At 37.0% G+C, this 24182-nt stretch overlaps 2 protein-coding genes, 1 long non-coding RNA gene and 2 other non-coding genes across 5 annotated transcripts; 3 read left to right on the forward strand and 2 right to left on the reverse strand.

Annotated features, from left to right (window-relative positions):
• The first annotated feature begins 779 nt into the window (after nucleotides 1-779).
• Nucleotides 780-2310, forward strand: tifa (TRAF interacting protein with forkhead associated domain). Its single transcript, XM_073837484.1, has 2 exons — nucleotides 780-1114; nucleotides 1300-2310. Exon 2 carries the CDS (start codon nucleotides 1339-1341, stop codon nucleotides 1918-1920), a length of 582 nt encoding a protein of 193 aa, XP_073693585.1. The 5' UTR covers nucleotides 780-1114; nucleotides 1300-1338; the 3' UTR covers nucleotides 1921-2310.
• A 6306-nt stretch (nucleotides 2311-8616) lies between these two features.
• Nucleotides 8617-10857, forward strand: LOC141332515 (uncharacterized). The gene is made up of 3 exons (XR_012355316.1): nucleotides 8617-8786; nucleotides 9065-9154; nucleotides 9948-10857. It is a non-coding gene; the product is annotated as an uncharacterized lncRNA (long non-coding RNA).
• A 2051-nt stretch (nucleotides 10858-12908) lies between these two features.
• On the reverse strand, nucleotides 12909-12981 carry trnak-cuu (transfer RNA lysine (anticodon CUU)). The gene has a single exon. It is a non-coding gene; the product is annotated as a tRNA-Lys (tRNA).
• Nucleotides 12982-14214: 1233 nt separating this feature from the next.
• trnan-guu (transfer RNA asparagine (anticodon GUU)) lies at nucleotides 14215-14288 on the forward strand. Its single transcript has one exon. It is a non-coding gene; the product is annotated as a tRNA-Asn (tRNA).
• An 887-nt stretch (nucleotides 14289-15175) lies between these two features.
• On the reverse strand, nucleotides 15176-17705 carry LOC141332519 (cornifelin homolog). The gene is made up of 3 exons (XM_073837650.1): nucleotides 17516-17705; nucleotides 17194-17354; nucleotides 15176-15692 (listed from the first exon to the last, which is right to left on the reverse strand). Exons 1-3 carry the CDS (start codon nucleotides 17622-17624, stop codon nucleotides 15480-15482), a joined length of 483 nt encoding a protein of 160 aa, XP_073693751.1. The 5' UTR covers nucleotides 17625-17705; the 3' UTR covers nucleotides 15176-15479.
• Between the last annotated feature and the right edge of the window lie 6477 nt (nucleotides 17706-24182).

Raw genomic sequence — 24182 nt, forward strand, 5'->3', positions numbered from 1 at the left:
ATTCTAATAACAGAGAAATAATAATACAAGAAAATCTCAGAATTCTCCCCTAAAAGTCTCCTAAACAACACCTTATCTCACATGCTATTTATAGCACTCAGACAAGTCTTTCGACTTCTGTAACTGGTTAGTGTTTACCACAAAAACATGCATGTCAGCTGAGCAGTTAAATCAATTCTGCTACAATTGTAAATAGAACTTAATCTATTTTTAAGATAGATATTTGTCAGATAAAGACAAAAGTGTCTCTGGTTCATGCTACCAGTAGGTTGCGGTAATGCACTACCCTAGATTAGACTGAAATCCGCCCTTAAACAAAACGATAAAAAGTGCGTAATTGTTTACTAGATAGTCTAGATTTGATATCCATTTTCATCAAGTGTTCAAATGTTGTTTCATAAGAATGTATCATTACTTTTATACTTTTAGTTTGAATGTTTTAGATCAAGCAAGCTGTTTAAGACCACACTGAAAGTTGATTCAAATGTGAAATATTAGCATTCTTATTTCTTATGTCTGAGACTGCTTCCCGGAAAGTTGATAGATTACGTTTAAAGATAGTTACTTTCCTGTGATGAAACTGACATGCAATTGACACATTCGGTTCATGCCTAAACGCCGACAACATTTCTCATCAAATTTCCCTTCCCTGTGGTTTTACAGTTTTGTCAGGACGCTTTTGGGGAGTGACTGATAAGACATTGTAAATGATGACCATAAACTTGTTCTCAGTCATGTTTAAACACCTCTTTTATCTGGATATTTAAACAGTGTCATGTCACAAGACTGGCGAGTGAGTTTAACTTCTACCATTTAACTTCGCAAGAAAGGGTTTTTCTTTTATCAAAACGAGAATAAAGCGTGTTTGGCGTATCCAGGTCAAAGCATAGGGCAAATGATAATTTTGAAATATAATAAGACATCGATAGCGAAAGCAGTGAAGTCAGTTGCGCAACTCTGGGGTTTTTGAGAGTCACATGTCCCGAGCTGGAAGGGTGTTGGATTTCAGCGCTTCTGATGCAATTCCCCTCTTTGTTTATTAAGCTCATAGTAGCGATCTCCGCTTCAGAACAGAAGTCCGTTAGTTGATGATCGTTGCAAGCAGCTTCTGAAGGTAAGCTAGACTGTTTAGTTTTGCTAAACTGAATCGACACTTATTTACTGTATAAATAGGTTAGCCCAAAGTTTTGTGCTATGTAGCCTATATCAGTGCATTCTCTTTTGACTTCAGAGTAATACGTTTTCCTGCAACATACAACTGTTCAGTGTAATAACGTTTCAAATAATGTTTTTCCTTAGGTTTAACTGTCAACAAGTTACGTCCATTTGTTTACCAGAATGGGTGACAACAGCAAACTCGAGACTGAAGAGCTCCTCACCTGTATTAATATCCATATCTTCCACCCTAACCAAGCCAACTGTCCGCTCTTCCACAACCTGCCCCTAAATAACCCATACAAAATGGACGCTGAAGATCCAGTAAGGCTTGGCCGTGATGGACAGACCTGCACCTTTGTTCTAAATGACACCTCTGTCTCTAGAAAACAGCTGTCTATACAGGCGTATAGGAAAGCTGGCAGCCAGTTCTTGAGCTTCATGATCCAGAACATGAGCCAGAAGGTCAAACTCATGGTTGGGGGGTCTGAACTGAGATACCTCGAAAGAGCTGAGCTTGATGACAAGGTGCTCTGCCGCTTTGGGAGATACGAACTGCTCATTTGGCAGGAACCAGGAGATTCGGAGAATAAGTTTGAGGTCCTGTTTGAAACATGCAATGCATCCCCTTCACAAGAATTGGGCATAGATGTGCCATGCAGACCACCTGTTATGGACACCGGCTTGCCATGGAGAAACTTTGAGAATGGAGCACCTGTAAGCCAAGAGCCACTGGAGTCAGATGAGACAGTTATTTTAGTATAGATATTTTCAGACAGTGCTTTGCAAGAACTTATACTAACAGAATAAGATTATAAACGACGCTGTTTTAAGTGACATCTCAAACACTGTTATGATTTCTTCTGGAATGCCACTGAACCAGTTTTGTTGCCTACTGTGTCACTGTGTTCCTCCTCTTGTACAGATATTTTATTTGTTTTCTCTTCATTGCTGTAAGTGTTCATTGCATAAGTGCTTTTGGCCAGTGTTTTTATATGATATATAATATTTTTACTGCATTGTTTTGTATTGACTGTTACTTGACAAAACGTGAATCGTAAACTTTTGAAAATGTGAAATTACTATGATTGAAGGATTATTCATATACTACTTTTGTGATATGTTATATAATGAAATAAACTTTTTTTATTTACATATTTATTGTCCAGATTGCTTTTTTAATATAGGTTAAAACTATTTGAAAATGTTTGTTTTCAGGGTTATGCTGTACAAAAAATAAATAAATAAATACATGGTTAATTTAATACAACACAATATTTTCCAGATTATATCTTAATGAGTAAATTGCTTCAGTGCAATGACTATACAAAAGCTAATTATTTATTTTAAGAAACAATGTGTTGTATTTCTGTGATGGACTGAGATAGGGCCGATTGCAGAACAGCAGAACCATACGTCACAGCAGTCACACGGCAGCAGCGCCACGGCAGCAGGCTCAGACGGTAGTGGGCGGAGTCTCCATCTGAGATCGAAAGTGGGTGAAAATAATGATCAACTTATATTTTTCTATATATTTTTAAACAGTATAAACTGAGTACAAAGCTCAAACACAAAAAACAAAACAAAACTTGAGCAATAGAATGTTTTTATTTAGTTAAACCATATTTTTTACCTAATCATTTCAGTATTAACCAATTTTTCATTGTACATAATACCATGTACTATACACTATACCCATCATAAACTGGATTTTCCCAAAAAATATTACAAAATCAAACAAAACATATAGCACAGAAGGCACACATTTAACAACAATAATAACCACACATTACTCACCTAACTAAATTAGTTTAAACCTAAAATAAATCAAAACTCTTTAAACATGCAATTAATCCAGAGGCATGATTTGTTCACACACTCATTAAGGAAATGTCCATATCATCCTTAAATTCAAAGTGAAGCATGAAGGGCTCTTTGGCCAGCAGACTCTCATCATTTGTTTCTGCCATTATAAAAGTTCATTATGTTGCTGCACATGAAATATAACGCGAATAACATTAAATAAATATTTTTTTATAAGGTTACACACTGATTATTTATAACTTAAACCCCATTTTTCTACCCATCCGTTGGTCGCGCATATACGCCATGTTTGTAGTTTTTTTTACACTTTTTATGCGTATTTGTAGTTCTAATCAAATCCTCGTTCAACACGCAATGTGTTGTGGGCAATATAATAGCCGTTAGAGTGCGCATTAATCCGTACTTCGAATTCTAAAGGTAAATTGAAGTAGACCTTCCGGAAATCTTTAGAATACTTTTTAGGACATACCAATTCTATTTTCGAATACTATTTAGGACGGATATTTTGTGGGACCTGATTGGGCTGCAGCAGGAGACTCCGCCCACTACCGTCTGAGCCTGCTGCCGTGGCGCTGCTGCCGTGTGACTGCTGTGACGTATGGTTCTGCTGTTCTGCAATCAGTCATTATTGGATGGACTGGCCATCTGTGTCATGATCGGGGCTGTGGGTCTCCCTTCAGCCTCCTGAGGTCGCTGTTTCTAAACTGCACTTCCTGATTGCATTCACCTGTCTTCTGTCTTCTGTGTATTTTGTGTTTCAGATCCTGGCTCTTGACCGTGTTTCTTGTTTTGTTAAGCTTATGTTTCAGTTTATGTTTAGTCTGCCGTGTTGGCTTTTTGTTTGGTTTGTTTTGTTATAATTCTCATTAAAATTTCTTCTCACCTGCATTTGGACCCAGACCTCCTATTTCCAACGAGACAGAATGCAGCCATCAATAATGGGTCCAGCGGGGAAGAATTTTTTTTTTGAGGCGGCGGTCGGGGCGGCGACCATTCCCTCTGCTCCCAACACGGAGGGGATGTCCTTTGAGGCGGCGTCGGCAGCGCGCTTCAACTATATCTACGCCTGCCTGGCGATGGATGCCCGTGTCGCCGAGGAGATGCGGAGGCGCCCCTTCTTTGCGGTGGGGGTGGAGACGGAGTTTCGTGGGAAGGCGGTGGCTTCCACTTTCTCTGTTCCGGACGCGTCGTTGACAGCTCTCTCTGTTCCTGACGCGGCGGTGACCGCTCTCTCTGTTTCTGACGCGGCGGTGACCGCGCTCTCTGTTCCGGACGCGGCGGTGACCGCGCTCTCTGTTCCTGACGCGGCGGTGACCGCGCTCTCTGTTCCGGACGCGGCGGTGACCGCTCTCTCTGTTCCTGACGCGGCGGTGACCGCGCTCTCTGTTCCGGACGCGGCGGTGACCGCTCTCTCTGTTCCTGACGCGGCGGTGACCGCGCTCTCTGTTCCGGACGCGGCGGTGACCGCGCTCTCTGTTCCGGACGCGGCGGTGACCGCGCTCTCTGTTCCTGACGCGGCGGTGACCGCGCTCTCTGTTCCGGACGCGGCGGTGACCGCTCTCTCTGTTCCGGATTCCGCGGTGACCGCTCTCTCTGTTCCAGACGCGGCGGTGACCGCGCTCTCTGTTCCGGACGCGGCGGTGACCGCGCTCTCTGTTCCTGACGCGGCGGTGACCGCGCTCTCTGTTCCGGACGCGGCGGTGACCGCTTTCTCTGTTCCGGACGCGGCGGTGACCGTGCTCTCTGTTCCGGACGCGGCGGTGACCGCGCTCTCTGTTCCTGACGCGGCGGTGACCGCGCTCTCTGTTCCGGACGCGGCGGTGACCGCGCTCTCTGTTCCTGACGCGGCGGTGACCGCGCTCTCTGTTCCGGACGCGGCGGTGACCGCTTTCTCTGTTCCGGACGCGGCGGTGACCGTGCTCTCTGTTCCGGACGCGGCGGTGACCGCGCTCTCTGTTCCTGACGCGGCGGTGACCGCGCTCTCTGTTCCGGACGCGGCGGTGACCGCTTTCTCTGTTCCGGACGCGGCGGTGACCGCGCTCTCTGTTCCGGACACGGCCGTGACCGCTATCTCTGCGCCTGACGCGGAGGCGACTGCGCTCTCTGTTCCGGACGCGGAGGCAACCGCGCTCTCTGTTCCTGACGCGGCGGTGACCGCTCTCTCTGTTCCGGATGCCGCGGTGACCGCTCTCTCTGTTCCTGACGCGGAGGCGACTGCGCTCTCTGTTCCGGACGCGGAGGCAACCGCGCTCTCTGTTCCTGACGCGGCGGTGACCGTGCTCTCTGTTCCTGACGCGGCGGTGACCGCTCTCTCTGTTCCGGATGCCGCGGTGACCGCTTTCTCTGTTCCGGATGCCGCGGTGACCGCTCTCTCTGTTCCTGATGCGGCGGTGACCGCGCTCTCTGTTCCGGACACGGCCGTGACCGCTATCTCTGCGCCTGACGCGGAGGCGACTGCGCTCTCTGTTCCGGACGCGGAGGCAACCGCGCTCTCTGTTCCTGACGCGGCGGTGACTGCGCTGCACGGGCCTGGCCCGCCATCCCTCCCCCTGAGTTGCCTTCCTCCGTGCCTCCTCCCTCCAGACTTTGAGAACGTCTGGGAGCCGTTCCGTAGGGAGGGGGTACTGTCATGATCGGGGCTGTGGGTCTCCCTTCAGCCTCCTGAGGTCGCTGTTTCTAAACTGCACTTCCTGATTGCATTCACCTGTCTTCTGTCTTCTGTGTATTTTGTGTTTCAGATCCTGGCTCTTGACCGTGTTTCTTGTTTTGTTAAGCTTATGTTTCAGTTTATGTTTAGTCTGCCGTGTTGGCTTTTTGTTTGGTTTGTTTTGTTATAATTCTCATTAAAACATCTTCTCACCTGCATTTGGACCCAGACCTCCTATTTCCAACGTGACAATCTGTCCTTGGTGTTTTCCTAGCTTTCAACTCAAGACACTGGATCACAGCATAAATGACTAGTTATGAAAACATTTAGCTGCCTTTATGTTTGAAAAAAGTCCTACAAAAGGATCCAAAAAGTTAAGCATTCGTGGCATCAAAAATGCTAAAAACTTTTTTTTCTGTAAACACAACTTTTTAAAGACATATAGATCTGAAAAGTGAATAATTGTTTGTAATTCCAACTGTTTCAAACATTTTTTTGCATTCTGGAAGATCATGGTTAGTAACTGATATCCAGTTACAGATCATGTGAACTGGACCTTTTTAATAGTATTCTTTTAATACAAGTAAATTCGTTCTGGCAATTGCACTTACCAGTATGAGAAGTTTAAACATTACCAGTAATGTGCTGTGTGAACTCAAAACGAGTGTACCGGTATGTTTTCTGGTAATATGTGAGACTTCCAGTTCAGCCGCCGTAGGGAAACAAAGAGAAGAATAACGAAGCACAGTAAACAGTAAAACTGATGCACTACAAACCATTGTGTTGTTGAATAAGATAATACATTAAAATATTATGGTAAGACACACTAGTTTGCAATATCAAGCAGCAAAATGAGCTGTTTTGTACAGCTAAAAATAGCTGGACGCAGATGAAACCAGAAGTCAGACAAATTAAATTTACAAATGGAAAAATAAAGTGGATACCGCTCCATGTTTTTAATTTTAATGCTGGGAGGCCCAGCTGTTTAGAGGGTATTTCCAGTAAATGATGTCACAGAATTTACCAGTAATTTGAAACTGAGAGGCAGTGTCTGTGTGAACAGTGCATTTTTTTTGTATTATCACTATAGATTTTTTATTTCTTTGATAAGGTTAAGAATCATAAAAAGGTTAATCTCAGGTACTGAAAATCACCAGATGTTCACCATCCATTTTGTACTTAAACTATAAACTCTGTGAACTCACCTCCTTGTTCTTACACACAACATGAGCACTGATAAGCATCAGCTACATGATAGCAGATGGTTTACAATAAATGGTGTCAGTGGTGAGATCGAAACTCGGATGTAACTCTCAACAGGAGTGGCAGTATTAATCTTTTTAAATTATATCTTTATGCAAAAATTATATTCATTATATTTTTAATAAAAATATAAACATTAACTTCAGCCAAGGTTCTTTAAGCAAAAGTTCCTCAGACACTGTATGCAATTATATAACTCTGTATTTCAATAATGATTATTTTAATGATTTACAATGTAAAAATCATGAAGTATTAATACTGTACAATACATGTTATTGTAATGTTTAAAATGCAGCACTGAGATAGACGGATTTCTCAGAACAACGTTGATTGACACAGATGTCTGAGCATCTTTACACTCAAGTACAGACTAGTTGCGTTTGCTGAATTTTGCCGAACCTTGTCGAGATTTTCCACCAGACACACAGGTCACCATGAGTCACTGTGCTTCAAACCTTTCAAAGAACAAATAATAAAGAAATAAAACATGATGAGATGCAGAACTACGTGGAATTGCACAATGTGGAATTGACAGGAAGTCAGAGAGCTTTCTGAAAGAACACACAACTCTTCAGTCATCAGTGATGAGAGGCTATTATTAGACATTCACAGTTTTAAACGGCGGAGAAAAGTTTAAAATGATAGAATGAACTCATAAATGAAATGCAGAAGGTATTATTTTTAAGTAAAGTTACATGTTCAAATACACTAAATGTATTCAATAAATTATTGAACTTTTGAAAATGAAGAAACTTGTAGTAAACTACACTGTAACCGATTTTTGTAATTTGAACAGTATTTTACTGTAATATCTACAGTAAGATACTGTAAAATGTATATACAGTATTTTACTGTAAACTGCAAAGGATTATGGGAAAATATATGATCACTACTGTAATTCTCCACTACTGTAAATCCGTTTACAGTAGTGAACTTGCCCGCGAAAAATTGACCAATGGCAAGGGAGATTTTTTTTTCTCCTGTTGAGAGGAAGTGGCGGTAAAAAGGACAAAAGAGAAATGTTGCATCAATAACTCGACAAAAAGGTTAGTATATTATTTCTGTTTTATGAAAAACTGAACAATTTTAATTTGTTTTCACTTGTTAACAGCAAACTAACAATATTCATCGTGTTTTTCCTGTCGGTAGCCTTTTTTTTCTGACTGACGGCCGGGGCGCCGCCATAACGGTGAAAACATGGACTGGTGAGTAAATTAAGGTGACCTATATTAGTCGAAATAAACTTTATTTAAACTGAGAAACACGTTTGTATATTGTGCTGCCCTTTAATGCAAGTTAGTTCGTCTGACGAGCCCTTACTCAAGCTTAACAGCAAACTGAGGTGAAATACTGAGGTAAAGTGCGTTAAGCAACACCACTGTTTCTGTGGAGATTTTAAACTGTATTTTCAAGCCCTTCTTTTGCTTGTCATTTTCAAGTTTCTGGTCTGGATGTCGTCTGTAACGTCGGAGCGCGGAGGTGTAACGTTATTTTGGATCTTCTTCAGTGAATGACTGCCATAGTATCGACGATAATGAACTGGTAAGCTAATAATGTCAGTAAGCCGAAGTTGACAAGCTTAACGTTAGTCACAGAGCAGCATAATATCTTTTAAACGCTGCCTCTTTATAGCTGGCAAGGTAATTCTCTTCAAATGATGTTTAAGTAAGAAATGTGTGTATGAATGTCGTATGTAACTTTATAGACGGTCCCTTCAGTGACAGACGTGACATAAACAGCGCGCTAACATGAAACACTGAGGTAAAACTGAACACCGCGGTTAACTGCATCTTTTGTGTTTTATTTTCAAGTTTGTGGTCTTGTGGTCATGTCGTCTGCATCGGAGGTGTATTAGAGTCTTTTCTGGTGATTGCCGTCGTCGCGGTGCAAACAACAGGTGAGCTTCCCCTTTCATCAATTTAACTAAGTTAATGTTAACGTTACTAAATTAGCCAAATTAGCCACAGGCTGCTGTTCTCCACTGACTTGCAGAACAGGTTAACCTTTTAAAGAGAGTAACGGGCTAGCAATATATTAATATAACAAGTTTTGCTAATAAATATTATAAATGTTTATTTTATTAAAAATGTAGATTTTATTACTGTACAGTAGTTGTCTTTTCTGATCATAAACTATAGTAACACTAAAAGGGTGTTGTGACACTGTCTGTTACAGGAGATTTCTCCAAGCACTAACTGGATGCTGACCATCAGGGGCAGAATCATCATACAGCCAGCTGTCCATTTTACAGACATGCAGAATCAGGTAACCCAAAACATTTTTGTTTTACATTGCATTTACATTCATGCATTTTTCAGATGCTTTTATCCTAAGCAAGTTATATTGTATTTAAAGTACACATTTGAAAGGTATTTATTTCCAGGGAATGTTTTTTATTACCATGTCTTGTCACATCAAGATTGAGTTTGCATGCACATTAAAATTATTTCTATTAAACCAGCATTTAAACAGCAAAATGCAGCTGCTTCAGGTATCTTTAACTTACTGTAACCTTTAAATTCATAATAGCAATCTTACCGTCTGTCAATTTAGATTATTGTTACTGTAAAGCAACAATTAGAGATTTTTAATCATAGTAGGCTTATTATATGCACAGACTTTCTAGGAAACACACGTTTAGAATGTTTATATGAACAGATTGGTTAGCATTTAGCATGGTCTGTGGCAGACTTTTGAGTGTCAGGGCAACAAAATTCAATAAACAAGAATGTAATATTAAGTGATTTAAATCATGAAGAAAGTATTGTCTTTTTGCTCCATTTAGTAAAAACGGTTCTTAACAAAGCCATGTTGTGCATCTCTGCACACAGCAGTGTTTCATTACTGAATGAATTTACCTTTTTTAAACACCTAGAATCAGTGACTTACTGACCCATTCATAAAATTCTTTATAAAAAATTTCAAGAAAAAGTTTCTTCAGTTTTTTTTCTTACTACTGCGTTCGTATGTAGTATATCATTTTTTTTTTAAATGCATACAGCACCAAGTTTGACAGTTGAGGCAAATTCTTTAAACACTGTTTTTCTTGTGCTTGCAGGTTTGTTCAGACAGTCAACCTTTGTGGCAGCAAATGCATTGACAGTCACAGATCAGATGGACTTCTGGAAAGAGGGTGCAAACAACAAGCATCAGCCTGAATCCCATTCTGCCGTTTCTCATCAGAGAGCTTGTCAACTTTGACTCAAAACTACTAAAATTTAACACAACACAAACACATTTTTACTGTATGATTTTATTTTATTTACACTACCAGACAAAGCTTTTGAACAGTAAGATTTTAAATGTTTTTAAAGAAGGTCTCTTCTGCTCACTAAGCCTGCATTCATTTGATCCAAAGTACAGCAAACACAGTACACTTTTGAACCATTTTTATTATTTAAAATAACTGTTTTCTTTTTGAATATATTTTAAAATGTAATTTATTGCTGTGATCAAACCTTAATTTTTAGCATCATTACTGCAGTCACATGATCCTTCAGAAATCATTCTAATAATTTGATTTTCTGCTCAAAAACTATTATTATGATGTTGCTGAAATTATTATAATGCTAAAATACATTTTTTTTTTTCAGGTTTCTTTGATGAATAGAAAGTTCAGATAAACAGCATTTATCTGAAACAGAAATAGTTTGTAACATTATGAATGTCTTTATTATCACTTTTGATCAATTTAAATCATCCTTGCTAAATAATATCTTTCTATTCATCAAAGAATCCTGAAAAATCTAAAAATTAAATAATGTTTATCAGCATACTAGAATGATTTCTGAAGGATCATGTGATACTGAAGACGAGTAATGATGCTGAAAATTCAGCTTTGATCAAAGGAATAAATTAAATTTGGATCAAATTAATGCAGGCTTGGTAAGCAGAAGAGAATTCTTTAAAAAAAATCTTAGTGTTCAAGAACTTATGACTGGTAGTGTACTTACTTATTTTTGCTTTTCAGTATGTGTATGTTTGCCATGATACAAAGTCTCTGTACTTTTAAAAAGAAAATGTTCAACAATTAAAAAGAATATTATCAGAACTAATGCTTATGAGTTATTGTGATTTTTATGGGGTTGGGGTGGTAAAAATCTTGAATTACAGTGCTGTAGGTTAATTGGATTGTTTTTACAGGTAAAAAATGTTTAAAATAAATGAAAATAAACTCTATAGTACTGATACTGTAATTGAAAATACAGTAAAAATACTGTAATTGAAGATACAGTAAAAACACTGTAAATTAAATTACAGTAAAAATAATGTAAATGAAATTACAGTAAAAATACTGTAAATGAAATTACAGTAAAAATACTGTAAATGAAATTACAGTAAAGACCTTTTAGTACTGTAAATGCACTTACAGTATTAATACTGTAAACATTTTTACAGTAACTTACTGGCATCCAGCTGCCAGTAAGTTACTGTAAAATTTACAGCAAACTTTTTACAGTGTATGTTAGCACGGATGGATGCAAAATGTGGAGCACTCGTAGGAGGAAGAGAGTTGCTTCTCAAAAACAGAAGTCAACCCAGAAGGCATGTGTTTCAGTCTGAGCAGTCCGGGAGCTTTCTATGGCCTCTGCTTTGGTTTTCAGGAGAGTTTTACACAGAAATACATTCATTAATATGGAGAAGAATATAAGAAGAACAAAGGTAATATTTTTATATAAGGGATGCCTTATGTTAAAACATGTTATTTCAGTATTTTCTCTCATCTCATAGAAGAGCAATGGTAAGGAAGTGAAATCAATTGTTGGTCAATATAAGCTTGAGAAAATGCTTTTGCAGTTTTAACCATTATTGAGTATTAAAAACAGGAAATTAAAACATGAAGTTTCAACATTTTGAAGCTCACAAAGACTGACTGTATTTAAAAAAAATAATAATAATAAAGCTATAAGTTAACTATAAACATATGTTTTTGAAGACATATCAATGTTTTTATATATGCCCTGAAGGAAAAAAAAAGGAGGTGCATAAAAATAACATTAAAGCAGTAGAATTAAAAAAACAAAAACAAAAAAAAAAAAACAGACAAACCCTTGACTTTAATCTATGTGTTTCATGATAAGACATGATCAAAAACAATGCAAACAGAAATACGTCCTTGTGTACTGGAACATTTAGCTCTGGAACATTTACACTTGAATAGCTTGAATAGTTTTGGGTTGTAACACTAAAGACTTACAGCTATTCTAAAATTCTCTCTCCTGGGAAGGTTTATTGGATTATTGAGGCTGGCAGGTTTTGGTTTCTTCTTATTGTATCTCTGATACAGCTCTCCTGCCATTTGGCAAACACAATCTCAAAAAAAAGTAATTTTCTGCTCAGAGAGGTCCGTTCTATAAATATAATATCTTTTTAAAAACCTCCACAGGCAGAACAAAACCACTTTTTTACATTTCTAGTGCACTCAGATGAATGATACAGATAATTAAAGATTTTAGCCACTTGCAACACAATAATGCTCAAGGTCCAAGACTCGTGAACTTCCTTTCAACTATAATGTTTGTCAGTTAGGGTGGTTACCCTCCACTCAGCTGTCTTTATGATTACGAGCTAAAAGCTATTGAGTTTGTGTGAAACTGAAAGGAGGGAAATTGGACATTGACAAGATTAAAAAATTAGCATAACATTACCACACCTACATTTTTACAATAGCATTACCATAACATTGGAATCACAAATCGCGAAATTGTTTTCTATCTCTTACACACAAACACACTTTTTTCTTATCATCATATGTTTATTCTCTTTAGACACACCTCTGCAGCCAGCACATTAAACAAATCCACAAATATAGCCTAAATACCGTAAGTATTAGGCCTTCTTTCCCGTCTTTATTAGTTAGCCTACATGCTAGTTTTTGTACGATAGATAAAAAAAAATACGTTAAATAATTTTAACAAGCAACAATGTAAAACTCCATGATTTATAAGGCTCATAACAATGTCAGTCAGTCAAAAACAAATCATGTTTTTCGTAAAGACTTTTATCGTCTAAAACGTTTCGCCCAACGTGGGGCTCGAACCCACGACCCTGAGATTAAGAGTCTCATGCTCTACCGACTGAGCTAGCCGGGCTACATGCTAACAACTTAATGCTAACGGTTTTTCTTCCAACCCATTTCTACTGACCAAACTCGGATTTAACCCTAAATCTGGTTTTTCAACTCCAAGACCAGCATAAAGTTACTCCAGAATTTATATTGTTCGAATTAAGGGGAGATACTGCAGGCAAAAATGCATTTTTTTCATGCACCTGTCAAGTTTGAGATTTTGGGCTTTTTGCTTTTTCATAAAGTGTTTTTCAGACTAGTGGAAAGAAAATATCCAAAAGACACCGTTAAGTGTTTCTTTTATAGCACTTTATCTATTTGTGTGAATAGATTTCAATCACAATACATATTTTTAAAGGCTGTTTTATCAAAATGAGTTTTTTCTCCTACACTGAGCCATAAATCTCCACTTCAGTAGCATTTACACACACCAAACTTTACATTTTTATTCCTGTCTATATCCAGAAGGTTTTTACTGAGGGATTTGTTCATATATAATTCGCTTGATTTTTTTTTAAATATATATATATATAGTGTTTTCTCTCTGTTCTAAGTTTTTTTTTTTTTTCTGAATTATGGAGTAACAAAATGAGATACCCAAAATTCCCTCTGTAAAAGCATTTGTCTCTAATATGTCAAAAAAAATTAAACAAGAATTTTAAAACTGACTTCATCCAGTGTTTAGATTTTTGTACTAGAAATGTATGCAAATTAGCACATATTTCATTAAATAATGCCTCATTTGCATATTTATACCTAACATTTTAGAAAACTTGTAATACAAAAAATGTTTGCAATTATCAATGTAATCAATCAACTGGGTAAGTAAGGTCATAACTATTAGTTATTTTTTACCCTATTCACCTGCAGTGTCTCGCCTTAACTTAAGAAAAATCTCCGAAAGAAACACACTGACGAAACGCAAATGACAAGTCAAGTGTTTAAAATTTTTCTTTTTCAGAAAAAGACTACATTACATTATTTTTCTTGTATTGCTGTGCATTCTATGTCGAATATGCTGAGATCAATGTGAAATTCAAAGCAGGACAAAGACAACAGAATATTTAGATAAGGAATACATTGTAGAAAATTACCGTAGTACATTTTAATTATGATATTTGTAGTAAATGTATAAAGTATAACCAATTTGTAAAAAAAAAAAAAAAAAAAACGTAGTTACTACATTTGTACTATAGTAACACCGCGGTTATTTTTCCGAAAGGTCCTACTACTGTATTCATGAAAACCATTGGCATCTGTCTCTGTGGCGCAATCGGTTAGCGCGTTCGGCTGTTAACCGAAAGGTTGGTGGTTCGAGCCCACCCAGGGACGAAAGTTACTTTTTCAAATTATAGATGAATATACTTGAATATCGGAACGAAGTATAGCACGGCACAAAGGATAAATAAGCCTAGTGGTGGCCAATGCCCATCACCAACTACGTTTTTACATTTTATAATTTAGGTTAACCTATTAAGTCTATTCTCATTATTTTATTTTGATTTATAAATGTTAAATAGTAAAGGTGTTTTTATAGCAATAATGTCTGAAGTCGAATATGCTGCTACGTATTTTAATTTAAGTTTTGTGGCAATCAGGTTCTATAGTTGAAGGAAGTGATTTCTTGGCGTTACATGACCGCTGCCTAGTGGAGGATATCAGTATTTCCTTAAAGGGACAGTTCACTAAAAAATAAGTAAATAAAGCTCGTTCATTGTTTAGCTAAATCATCGTTCCAAACCTGCATGACATAATAACTTTAGTTGATTTTTTTTTTTTTTCCAAATCCGGTCTACTTGCCAGCTGAGCACACATTCATTAGTAAACGCTGGAGGTGAGCCATTTGCCAAAAGCCAAAAGGATCATCTTACTATTTGCAGAGTTTGTCTAGAAAGCAGTGGGAGTGTTATAATTGTTTATCACCGTGTGTGGCCGCGAGGATTTGCTTGTTACCGCAATTACGTGTTGGCTACATGTCAGTTGTTTTCTGCATATTAGTCCTTCCTTCCAGATTCCCCTATGACTAATTTTCGTGTCTAATTAAACTCTCCACATGAGTTCTGTGTTGAAACTGTTTGGACAAGATACAACAGCCCAATTACAGACACATACAGCGATTGCTGTGATTGTCTGACTAGACTTTTTAGCATAGCCTATATTAGACTGAAAGTGACACTGGTGATGCACACAGGAGAAACAAACTATTTTATGAGGAAATATATTATTTATTTACTTATACAGGTTTACAACCAATCTTTGCATTATATATATATTTAATATATATTCTTTACTACATTTGGCAATTTGTCTATAAAGAAAATTACTAAAAAAAATAGAAAAAATCAATATTGTTTTGTTCAGTACAAATATTGGCATTGTTGAACAGGTAGGCTAGGTATAAATATTAAAATTACATCTTGACTGTGTAATTTTCACTATATCATTTCAACAAAACAGCAGATTTTGCTCTTTGGGGAGCTTAAGGTTAAAGGAACGCAGGTGTGCTCATATGCACTGAGGTCGTTAGTAGCCAGGGTTGACGGGGTGCATAGGCTGGTAGCCGGTATTGATGGCTTGAGTTGGCTGGTTAAAGGCTTGCGGCTGCTGGTGAACCGGGTTGACGGCAGGGTTAATGACCACTAGGTTGTGCCGTCGAGCTTTCAGCTCCCTCGCCATCTGACACCAGACGCACACAGGGCAGCAGACCACCACACAGCAGTCATCTTGTATCGAACCCTTCATGAAAGAGAAATGGACATCAAATCGAGTGAAACTTAATTAAGTAAAACTTGAAACGGAGTAATCTATACCCTGTTTAAACTTCGGACAATTTTTGAGCCACGCAACATCTAAAAACCTGATCAATTCAGTCTGTAGTATTACAACCAAAAGAGAATTTCAAATTATGTGTAAAATGTGACCCTGGACCACAAAACCAGTCATAACTGTCGATTTTTTTTTTTTTTTTTTTTTTACATCTTTGAGATTTGAGATTAAATAATGGAAATAAGCTTTTCATTGATGTGTGGTTTGTTAGGATATCACAATATTTGGCTGATAACTGTTTGAAAATCTGGAATCTAAAGGTGCAAAAAATCAAAATACTGAGAAAATCGCCTGTAAAGTTGTCCAAATAAAGTACTTAGCAAAGCATATTACTAATCAAACATTTTTAAAAATATATTTACAGTAGGAAATTTACAAAATATCTTCATGGAACATGATCTTTACTTAATATCCTAATAATTTTTGGCATACAAGAAAAATAGATAATTTTGACCTGTACAATGTGTTTTTAGCTACTGCTACAAATACACCCATGCTACTTAAGACTGGTTTTGTGGTCCAGGGATACAAAAAAGACTTTAATGTTTTTTTCTTCAATATAGTGAAACCTCAAATGTAAATGTGGACTTCACAGTGTTTTTTCACAGCGAGAAGAATAACAACGTCCAGTAAACTGTAAAACTGTCTGCACTACATAATTGTGTTCATAATTAAGGTAATACGTTAAAATAACATGGTAAGACATGCCAATTTGCAATATTAAGCAGCAAAACGAGCTGTTTTGTACAGCTAAAAATAGCTGGACATGGATGAGACAGGAAGATTGACCCATAAAATATGCTCTTATGGGAAAATATGGTGGATAAGCGCTAGAAGGTTGTCTAAATCATAAACACTTTTTGTGGTAGGTAATTTTGTTTATAAATATATATTTATTCAGTATTTAAACCTAGGGCCCTACAAATCACTACAGTTCTGTGTGTGTGTGTGTGTGTGTGTTTATTGTCATGTTTGAATTTAAAATTTAATTCAATTTAATTAAAAATAAATTATAATAAAACTACTGTTCAAAACATTAAAAAAGGAATTAACACTTATATTCAACAATGCTAAATTACATTAATCAAAAGTGACAGACTTTTACATTGATACGAATAATATATTTTAAATATTTTAATTTAAATTATTTTCTGTTCAATTGAACCTTCTGTTTGTCAGAGAATCATCACAACTGTTTTACCATTGATAATAATAAGAAACGTTTAATCAGAAAAACGTCAAAATCAGCATATTAGAATGATTTCTGAAATATCATGTGACACTGAAGACTGTAATAATAGCTGCAGAGATCTCAGCTTTGCCATCACATGAGTACATTTTTAAATATATTACAATCGAAAACTGTTATTTTAAAAGTTAATATTTGTATAGTAATAAATGCTGTTATTACCTTAATGTGGAATCTCTCTCTCATACTGCTCCTCATGGCGAGTGTAATAGGATGCAACATGCCACCAAAGCATATCTCCAGCAGGGGGAGACAGAGACACTCTCCAAACTCCTCACTGGTTTTACACATGAGGCAGTATGTACACCAGAAACCACAGCAACCTGCCACAGGAAAACAGATGACATTGAACTGCTTTTAGATCATCCACAATCTCACATCCTCAAACTCAGTTTACTCTCATCATTCCTCACACATGCAAAAACAGATGTCATCTATAGTCTATTTCCTGCTTTTTCTCCTCCCTACTCCACCCCACACTTACAGATGCCCATGTCGTCACAGCAGTCACACACTCCACTGCTCCACTGGTTCATTGTCACATTAGTGGTCACCACCATGGCTGGCTGGATGCTTACAGCTGCATGTGCCATAATGAACTGACCTGAGAAAGCACATGGAAAAATCCAGATAGATATTTAAAGAAGCATGCGTTTAAGTAACATGCACATATCATAATAATAAGTTTTAATTCTAGTTGAGCTACAAACATAAAATCACTGTCTGCATTTCATCTGACAATACTGCCATCCAAAGGCAAAGTACAGTAACTATGCCAACACTGAAACTGAGAAAAATGCCTTTAAAGTTTTTACACCAGCTAGTCAAACATGTTGAAACTCTTGTTTCTCTGAAACAGGACACAATTCAACCAGGAGACTTTTCCACAAGACAAAACAGTTGTCCCAAAGTCCATTTTAAGCCTTAACTCAATTTTGACCAAATGTGTAGTTACTGCGCTTTGCCTTTGGAGGGCAGAATACAGATAGCAGTGCAATTCAAACTGAAATTACACTGGACATTTGAGAGTAAAAAGCTTTCATTTGAGATTTTTCCGCAACTACCAATTTTTGCATATCTCAGCGCATCTAACCTTCAAGCCGTTCTGAGTCAGTTGTATTTTTTGAAAGCAAACGTCTAGACTGAAGTCTGTGAACCTAGTCGGACATTGAGGTTTTACATTCCATCACTTTTAATAAAAAAAGACAGCAAAGAGCTCTAAGATTCTGCCACGATCTAATATTTCCACAACAATCAGAAATTACAGTGAAACGTGATCTGGCCTGAAAAAGAAAAATCCCTTCTCCACCTGCAGGGCCAATCCCCTCCCACACCCCAGCACACAATGCAAAAGAAAAAGGAAGAAGAGATGGAAAATAGTAGAGTGGTATGGTTGTCAATGACTGCAGAATAATACAAAATGAAAGCCTAAGTGAGGTCAGAGAACTGGTTTTTCATTTCCCCCCTCATTTGACTTGGAAATGGCCTCTGGCTTCTCTTGTTTCACAGATGGAAAACATTCAGCCTAAAGCTGGAAATAAGATTGCAAGGAAATGATTTTTAAAATATGATGTGGTGCTTCCAACAATTACAATTAAAAATGTGTCCTATCTCGACATGCGTTTGAGAAACAAAACACAAATGTACTTTTCTAGACAATTTGTTGCTGTGCCACAACTTAAAAAAAAAAGCTAAATCATCTAAAAATAATCAAATAAAAATCATCCAGATAAAGGAACAGTACTGAAATTGAATGCTACAGAAAGCAACTGATGCATACTATTTACACAAGTGTAGAAAACCGGTGTACTTGCCTGTAGCCTGGTCTTCAGAGGGTGTGGAGACGTGTGTGTTGATACACTGCTGTTCACAGAGGGGAGGAAACCAAAAAAAAAGCCATCGTTCTAGGTGGAGCGCCAGTCTGCGTGACCACAGGTATAACAGAGATGAGGACGTCACTGCTTATATGTTTGCTCTGAAAGAAAATAATAGTTGAATTTATAAAAATGAGCCTGTTCAAAAGTTTACATACACTTGATTCTTAATACAGCTGTTTTTTTCTTTTTGTTTGTTTAGTGCTAGTTATTCATGAGTCCCTTGTTTGTCCTGAACAATTAAACTGCCTGCAGTTCTTCAGAAAAATCCATTAAGTCCCACAAATTCTTTGGGTTTTCAGCGTTTTTGTGTATTTGATCCCTTTCCAACAATGATTGTATGATTTTGACATTCATCTTTTCCCACTGAGGACCTGAGGGACTCGTATGCAACTATCACAGAAGGTTCAAAAGCTCACTGATGCTCCATTTTGTGTACATTTTTATTATTTTGCCTGAATATCATATTCTTTTGCATTTACTAAAGCCCTTCAGAAGCTACAGGAGATACTTACATGTGTCCCAGAAGACAAAATAAGTAAAATTTACCCCGATCTTCAAATTCTAAAAGTTTTCACCCCCGACTCTTAATGCAGTTTTTCCTCTAAAGCATCGAGCATTTGAACCTTCTTTAATAACTGCATAGTCCCTCAGTTGTCCTCAGTGTGAAAAGATGGATCTCAAAATCATAGTCGTTGTTGAAAAGTTCAAAATGTTCAAATACACAAAAATGCAGAGAAACCAAAGAATTTGTGGGCCCTGAAGGATTTTTGTGAAGAACAGTGGGTAGTTTAACTACCAAGTCCCAAAACAAGGGACTCATGAACAACTATCACTAAAAAAAAAAAAAAAAAAAAAACAGTCATGGATCATTCAGGTAACAACACAGTATTAAGAATCAAGTGTATGCAAACTTTTAAAAGGGGTCATTTTACTATTATTTTCTCTTGTGGACTATATGTAAATGTCTTTTATGTGAAATACCTTATTCAGGTCAGTACTAAAAAAAAAAAAAGATAAAATAATTAACATTTATATATATGTTAACATTTATTTCAAGTAACAAAATTGTGTTTTTAATGCCTTTAGTTCTTTGTTTCGATTTTAGTTTTAGTTAACTAATATCAACCAGTTAAAATAGTGTTTATAAAAGGTGGTATGAAAATATTCATAGACCTTTACAAAAAGTCTTATTTGCACAATAGCTCTTATGATGTAACACATCCTGGAATAAAACCGGTCTGTAGGCACCGAGCAGAATAAAGGTTTCCTAAACAATGGTGCGTTCAATGCAAAACGTAAACACTGCAATGTTATAATGATGAATCAGTAAACATGCCCAGGTTAAGCTCTGGTAAGAAAATGCATTTTCATGTAAAGGTCTTGTTTGCCCGTGACATCTGAACCTGGGATCAGGTTCTAAACCTCTATTATGGATTTACGTTTTTATAAACAACAGCTAATACAACAAGTATTATTTGCCCTATCATTCCAGTAAAATAAATTATGCAGTTCGCCTCTTTATAAAGTCAAGCAATCCACAAATGAGATGATTTAAGAGCTTGAGGCACTTCTGCACAGGCCTCATAGTTTGTCTTGACCTTAATAAACAGCCATTTATATTTAGCAGTGGTAAGCAAAGCATGATTTCCCTATGTTGGTAGTAAAGAAGCAAATACATAGGAGCCTGAATTCAATGTTTTGTTTGTGGAAAGAAAGTATTACCTAATATAAAATTAATGTAGCATAATAACCAGGTAGTTTCAAACACAACTGAAAACATGTTTAAGTCAACGTTTTGTGCATAACCCTGTTGATTTTCACTCTATTTCAAATGAATAATATGAACTCAATATTATTAATTATTAAAAATATTTACCCAATATACCCAAAAATTAAAATGCTCTCATCATTCACTCACCCTCATGCAGTCAGATGTATTTGGCTTTTTCTGAAAAAAAAAAAAAAAAAAAAAAAAAAATTTAGGATCTCTAAATCCTAATTATTGAATAGAATAGGACGCTTAGAAATTGATGCTTCAAAAACCACGCAGAACAAACATGACATTAAATCATACACCCCTGATTGTTGACTCAGTGACTCACAGATGGTTATTTTCCTAAACATCTCTGTGTTAAAAGAACAAAGTCAAATACATCTGGGTGAGTAATACATGAGGGCAAGTAAACTATGAGGAAAATGTTCACATTTTCATTTTTGGATTAGGTCACTTCCCGGAAAAAAAAAAAAAAAATCCTGATAATTTACTCACCCCAATGTCATCCGAGATGTTCATGTCTTTTTTCAATCACGAAGAAATTAAGGTTTTTGTGGAAAACATTTCAGGATTTTTCTCCATATAGTGGACTTCAATGGTCGACCGACAGGTTGAAGGACTGCAGTTTCAATGCAGCTTCAAAAGGCTCCCGATCCTTGGCGAGGAATAAGGTTTTTATTTAACAAAACGATGGGTCACTTTCTAAAACAAATCACAATTTATATACTTTTTAACTGCAAATGCTTGTCTTGCACTAGCCTGACCTCACACATTGCATAATCACGCATATGACGTAGGCAAAAGTACCGTCCCAGTGTTCATAAAGCAAATGTACAACACAAGTCAAACGCCCTTTACAAAAAAGAAAGGTAAAACAACGCCAGCCGATTTTACAGTTGGAATAGAAAATGAGACCCTGCCTTTTTGAACCAAAGTACACAGATGAAAAACGAACCCATGCGTGACCTCTCCAATGGGATTAAATAATGCGTGAAGTCACTAGTGATTTAAGGAATCACAAAAAAAAAAAAAAAACAGTTCAGATCATATTAGAGCAGAGGTGCCCAACCCTGTTCCTGGAGATCTACCATCCTACAAAGCTCAGCTCCAAACCTAATCAAACTAAATCTGAACCAGCTAATGAATCTCTTGATAAATACAGACAGCTGTGTTGGAGCAGGGCTGGAACTTAAAGGAGTAGTTCACTTTCAGAACAAACATGTACAACAAACAACAAACATTCTTTATAAGTCATTCAAGATGTTCATGTCTTTCTTTCTTCAGTTGTAAGGAAATTATGTTTTTTGAGGAAAACATTTCAGGATTTCTCTCCATATAATGGACTTCTATGGTGCCCGCGAGTTTGAACTTCCAAAATGCAGCTTCAAAGGGCTCTAAACGATCACAGCCGAGGAAAGAAGGGTCTTATCTAGCAAAACATTGGTTATTTTCTAAAAAAAAAAAAAAAACAACACAATTTATATACTTTTTAACCTCAAGTGCTCGTCTTGTCTACCTGTGTGTGTAAATGTTTTTAGAAAATAACCGATCGTTTCGCTAGATAAGACCCTTCTTCCTCAGCTAGGATCATTTAGAGTCCTTTGAAGCTGCATTTAAACTGCATTTTGGAAGTTCAAACTCGGGGGCACCATAGAAGTCCATTATATGGAGAGAAATCCTGAAATGTTTTCCTCAAAAAACAAAATCTTTACAACTGAATTAAGAAAGACATGAACATCTTGGATGTCAAGGGGGTGAGTATGTAACCCACTCAAATAATTGCACCAATGGATTGATGGAAGATTTCTGTCAATATTTACAACTGAGTACAATGGTTTCTTTATTCACATTTTTTTTTTTGTATTTTATTTTTTTATTTTTACTTAATGCATAACATGTTTGGGTATGTAAAACAAATTACAAATGTATTTTTGCTTGTTCTGTTGTAAAATAGAATTGACTATAAGAAGTTGCGTCGATGGTTGCTGACGTCACTTTTGCGCCAGCTCGTGGTGAGAAATGCAAGCGGAGTTTTGGCTGTGCATAATCTTTTCCATCCTCGCTAATTTTCACTTTAAATGTATACCTGAACTGTTTTATTGCATTAGGTGAGTCACAAATATTATTATTTTTCACATATTTGTTCTGTATTTTCATTTGTTAATATCAGATGGAATGGATTATTACTTCTGTTCGTGAATCGTACAAAGTACACAAAAAGGACAAATGTAAATTCATTTTCTCATGTTAGTAGCATTGTTAAACATGGTTGTACAATCGTTTGGTGGAAAATATGTTGTAAGTTCAAGTTAACAATGTTATACGAAGTTAATGGAAGTTAATTCGGCTGACGTCACTTTTGCGCCAGCTCGTGGTGAGAAATGCAAGCGGAGTTTTGGCTGTGCATAATCTTTTCCATCCTCGCTAATTTTCACTTTAAATGTATACCTGAACTGTTTTATTGCATTAGTGATCGAAGGAGAGTGTGCGTGTTGGATGAGATCGGACTGTTTCAACGCAAAGTGATCGTTTTGGATTCGTGCCAGGAGGGGCGGAGCTTTGGATTTCGTTACGGAGGGATTGCGCAATCAGAAGGCTCGTTCGTTCAAAGGACGGAAAAGTTTCTTCATCATTCGTTCCAACGAGGAATCTGTAGGCATTCATACACGCATACTGACTGAACTGAGTCAAACACATTCCAACTTCATTCAGGATTTCAGTATTCATCTACGTTTTGTTTGGACTATTTCTAATTTTATTATAATTTTGTTTCTTTGTCTTCAGTGGTAATTGTTGACCGACAACATCATTGTTAAAGGGTTGAATTGAAATCTGAAAGCTGAAGATATATATTTGTTTTATTTTGAATATGTCAAAAGGCTTTCAAGCACATTGCATTGAAAAAGGAAAGAAAAAGAAAGAAGGAGAAAACACATTGAATACAAGTTTTCTGTTAAACTAATTTCTGTGTATGTGTCTTATTCAAGCAGTTAGTGATCAGATATAAATGGAAACAAGTGCAGACACATTTTATAAACACAATTTATTTTGAATTTTTTTTTTGTGTTTAATGTGAAGATCCCGAACCCGAGCCTCCAGGTATTATTAATTACACATATTTGGTGAGCTCAGACCCGGTAGATATTTTTCCTCCTTTTCATATAAATCCAAGGAACGGGTTACAGAATAGAGAGAGAAAAATTTGGCGCCCAACGTGGGGCTGCACTTGTGATAAATTTCGATCCTAACTGCTTTGAATAATTTTTTTTTATTAGTAAACACATTTTTTATTTTATTTTTATTTTTTTTTTTACAATGGATCTGTGCAAGAAACTTAATTTTGATCCTGAAAGGTCCATAATACTTACAAAGGTTGATCCAAACACTACTCTCACAGAAGTGAAGAGATTCTTTGACTATCTTGATGAGGTCACGAAAGTAGAGTGGTTAGGTGACAAATCCTCAGGGGAGCTTCTCTGTGAATTTCAGGAAGTTACCAC

This window comes from Garra rufa, chromosome 3, assembly GCF_049309525.1.
Source record: "Garra rufa chromosome 3, GarRuf1.0, whole genome shotgun sequence".
Taxonomy (NCBI): Eukaryota; Metazoa; Chordata; class Actinopteri; order Cypriniformes; family Cyprinidae; genus Garra; species Garra rufa.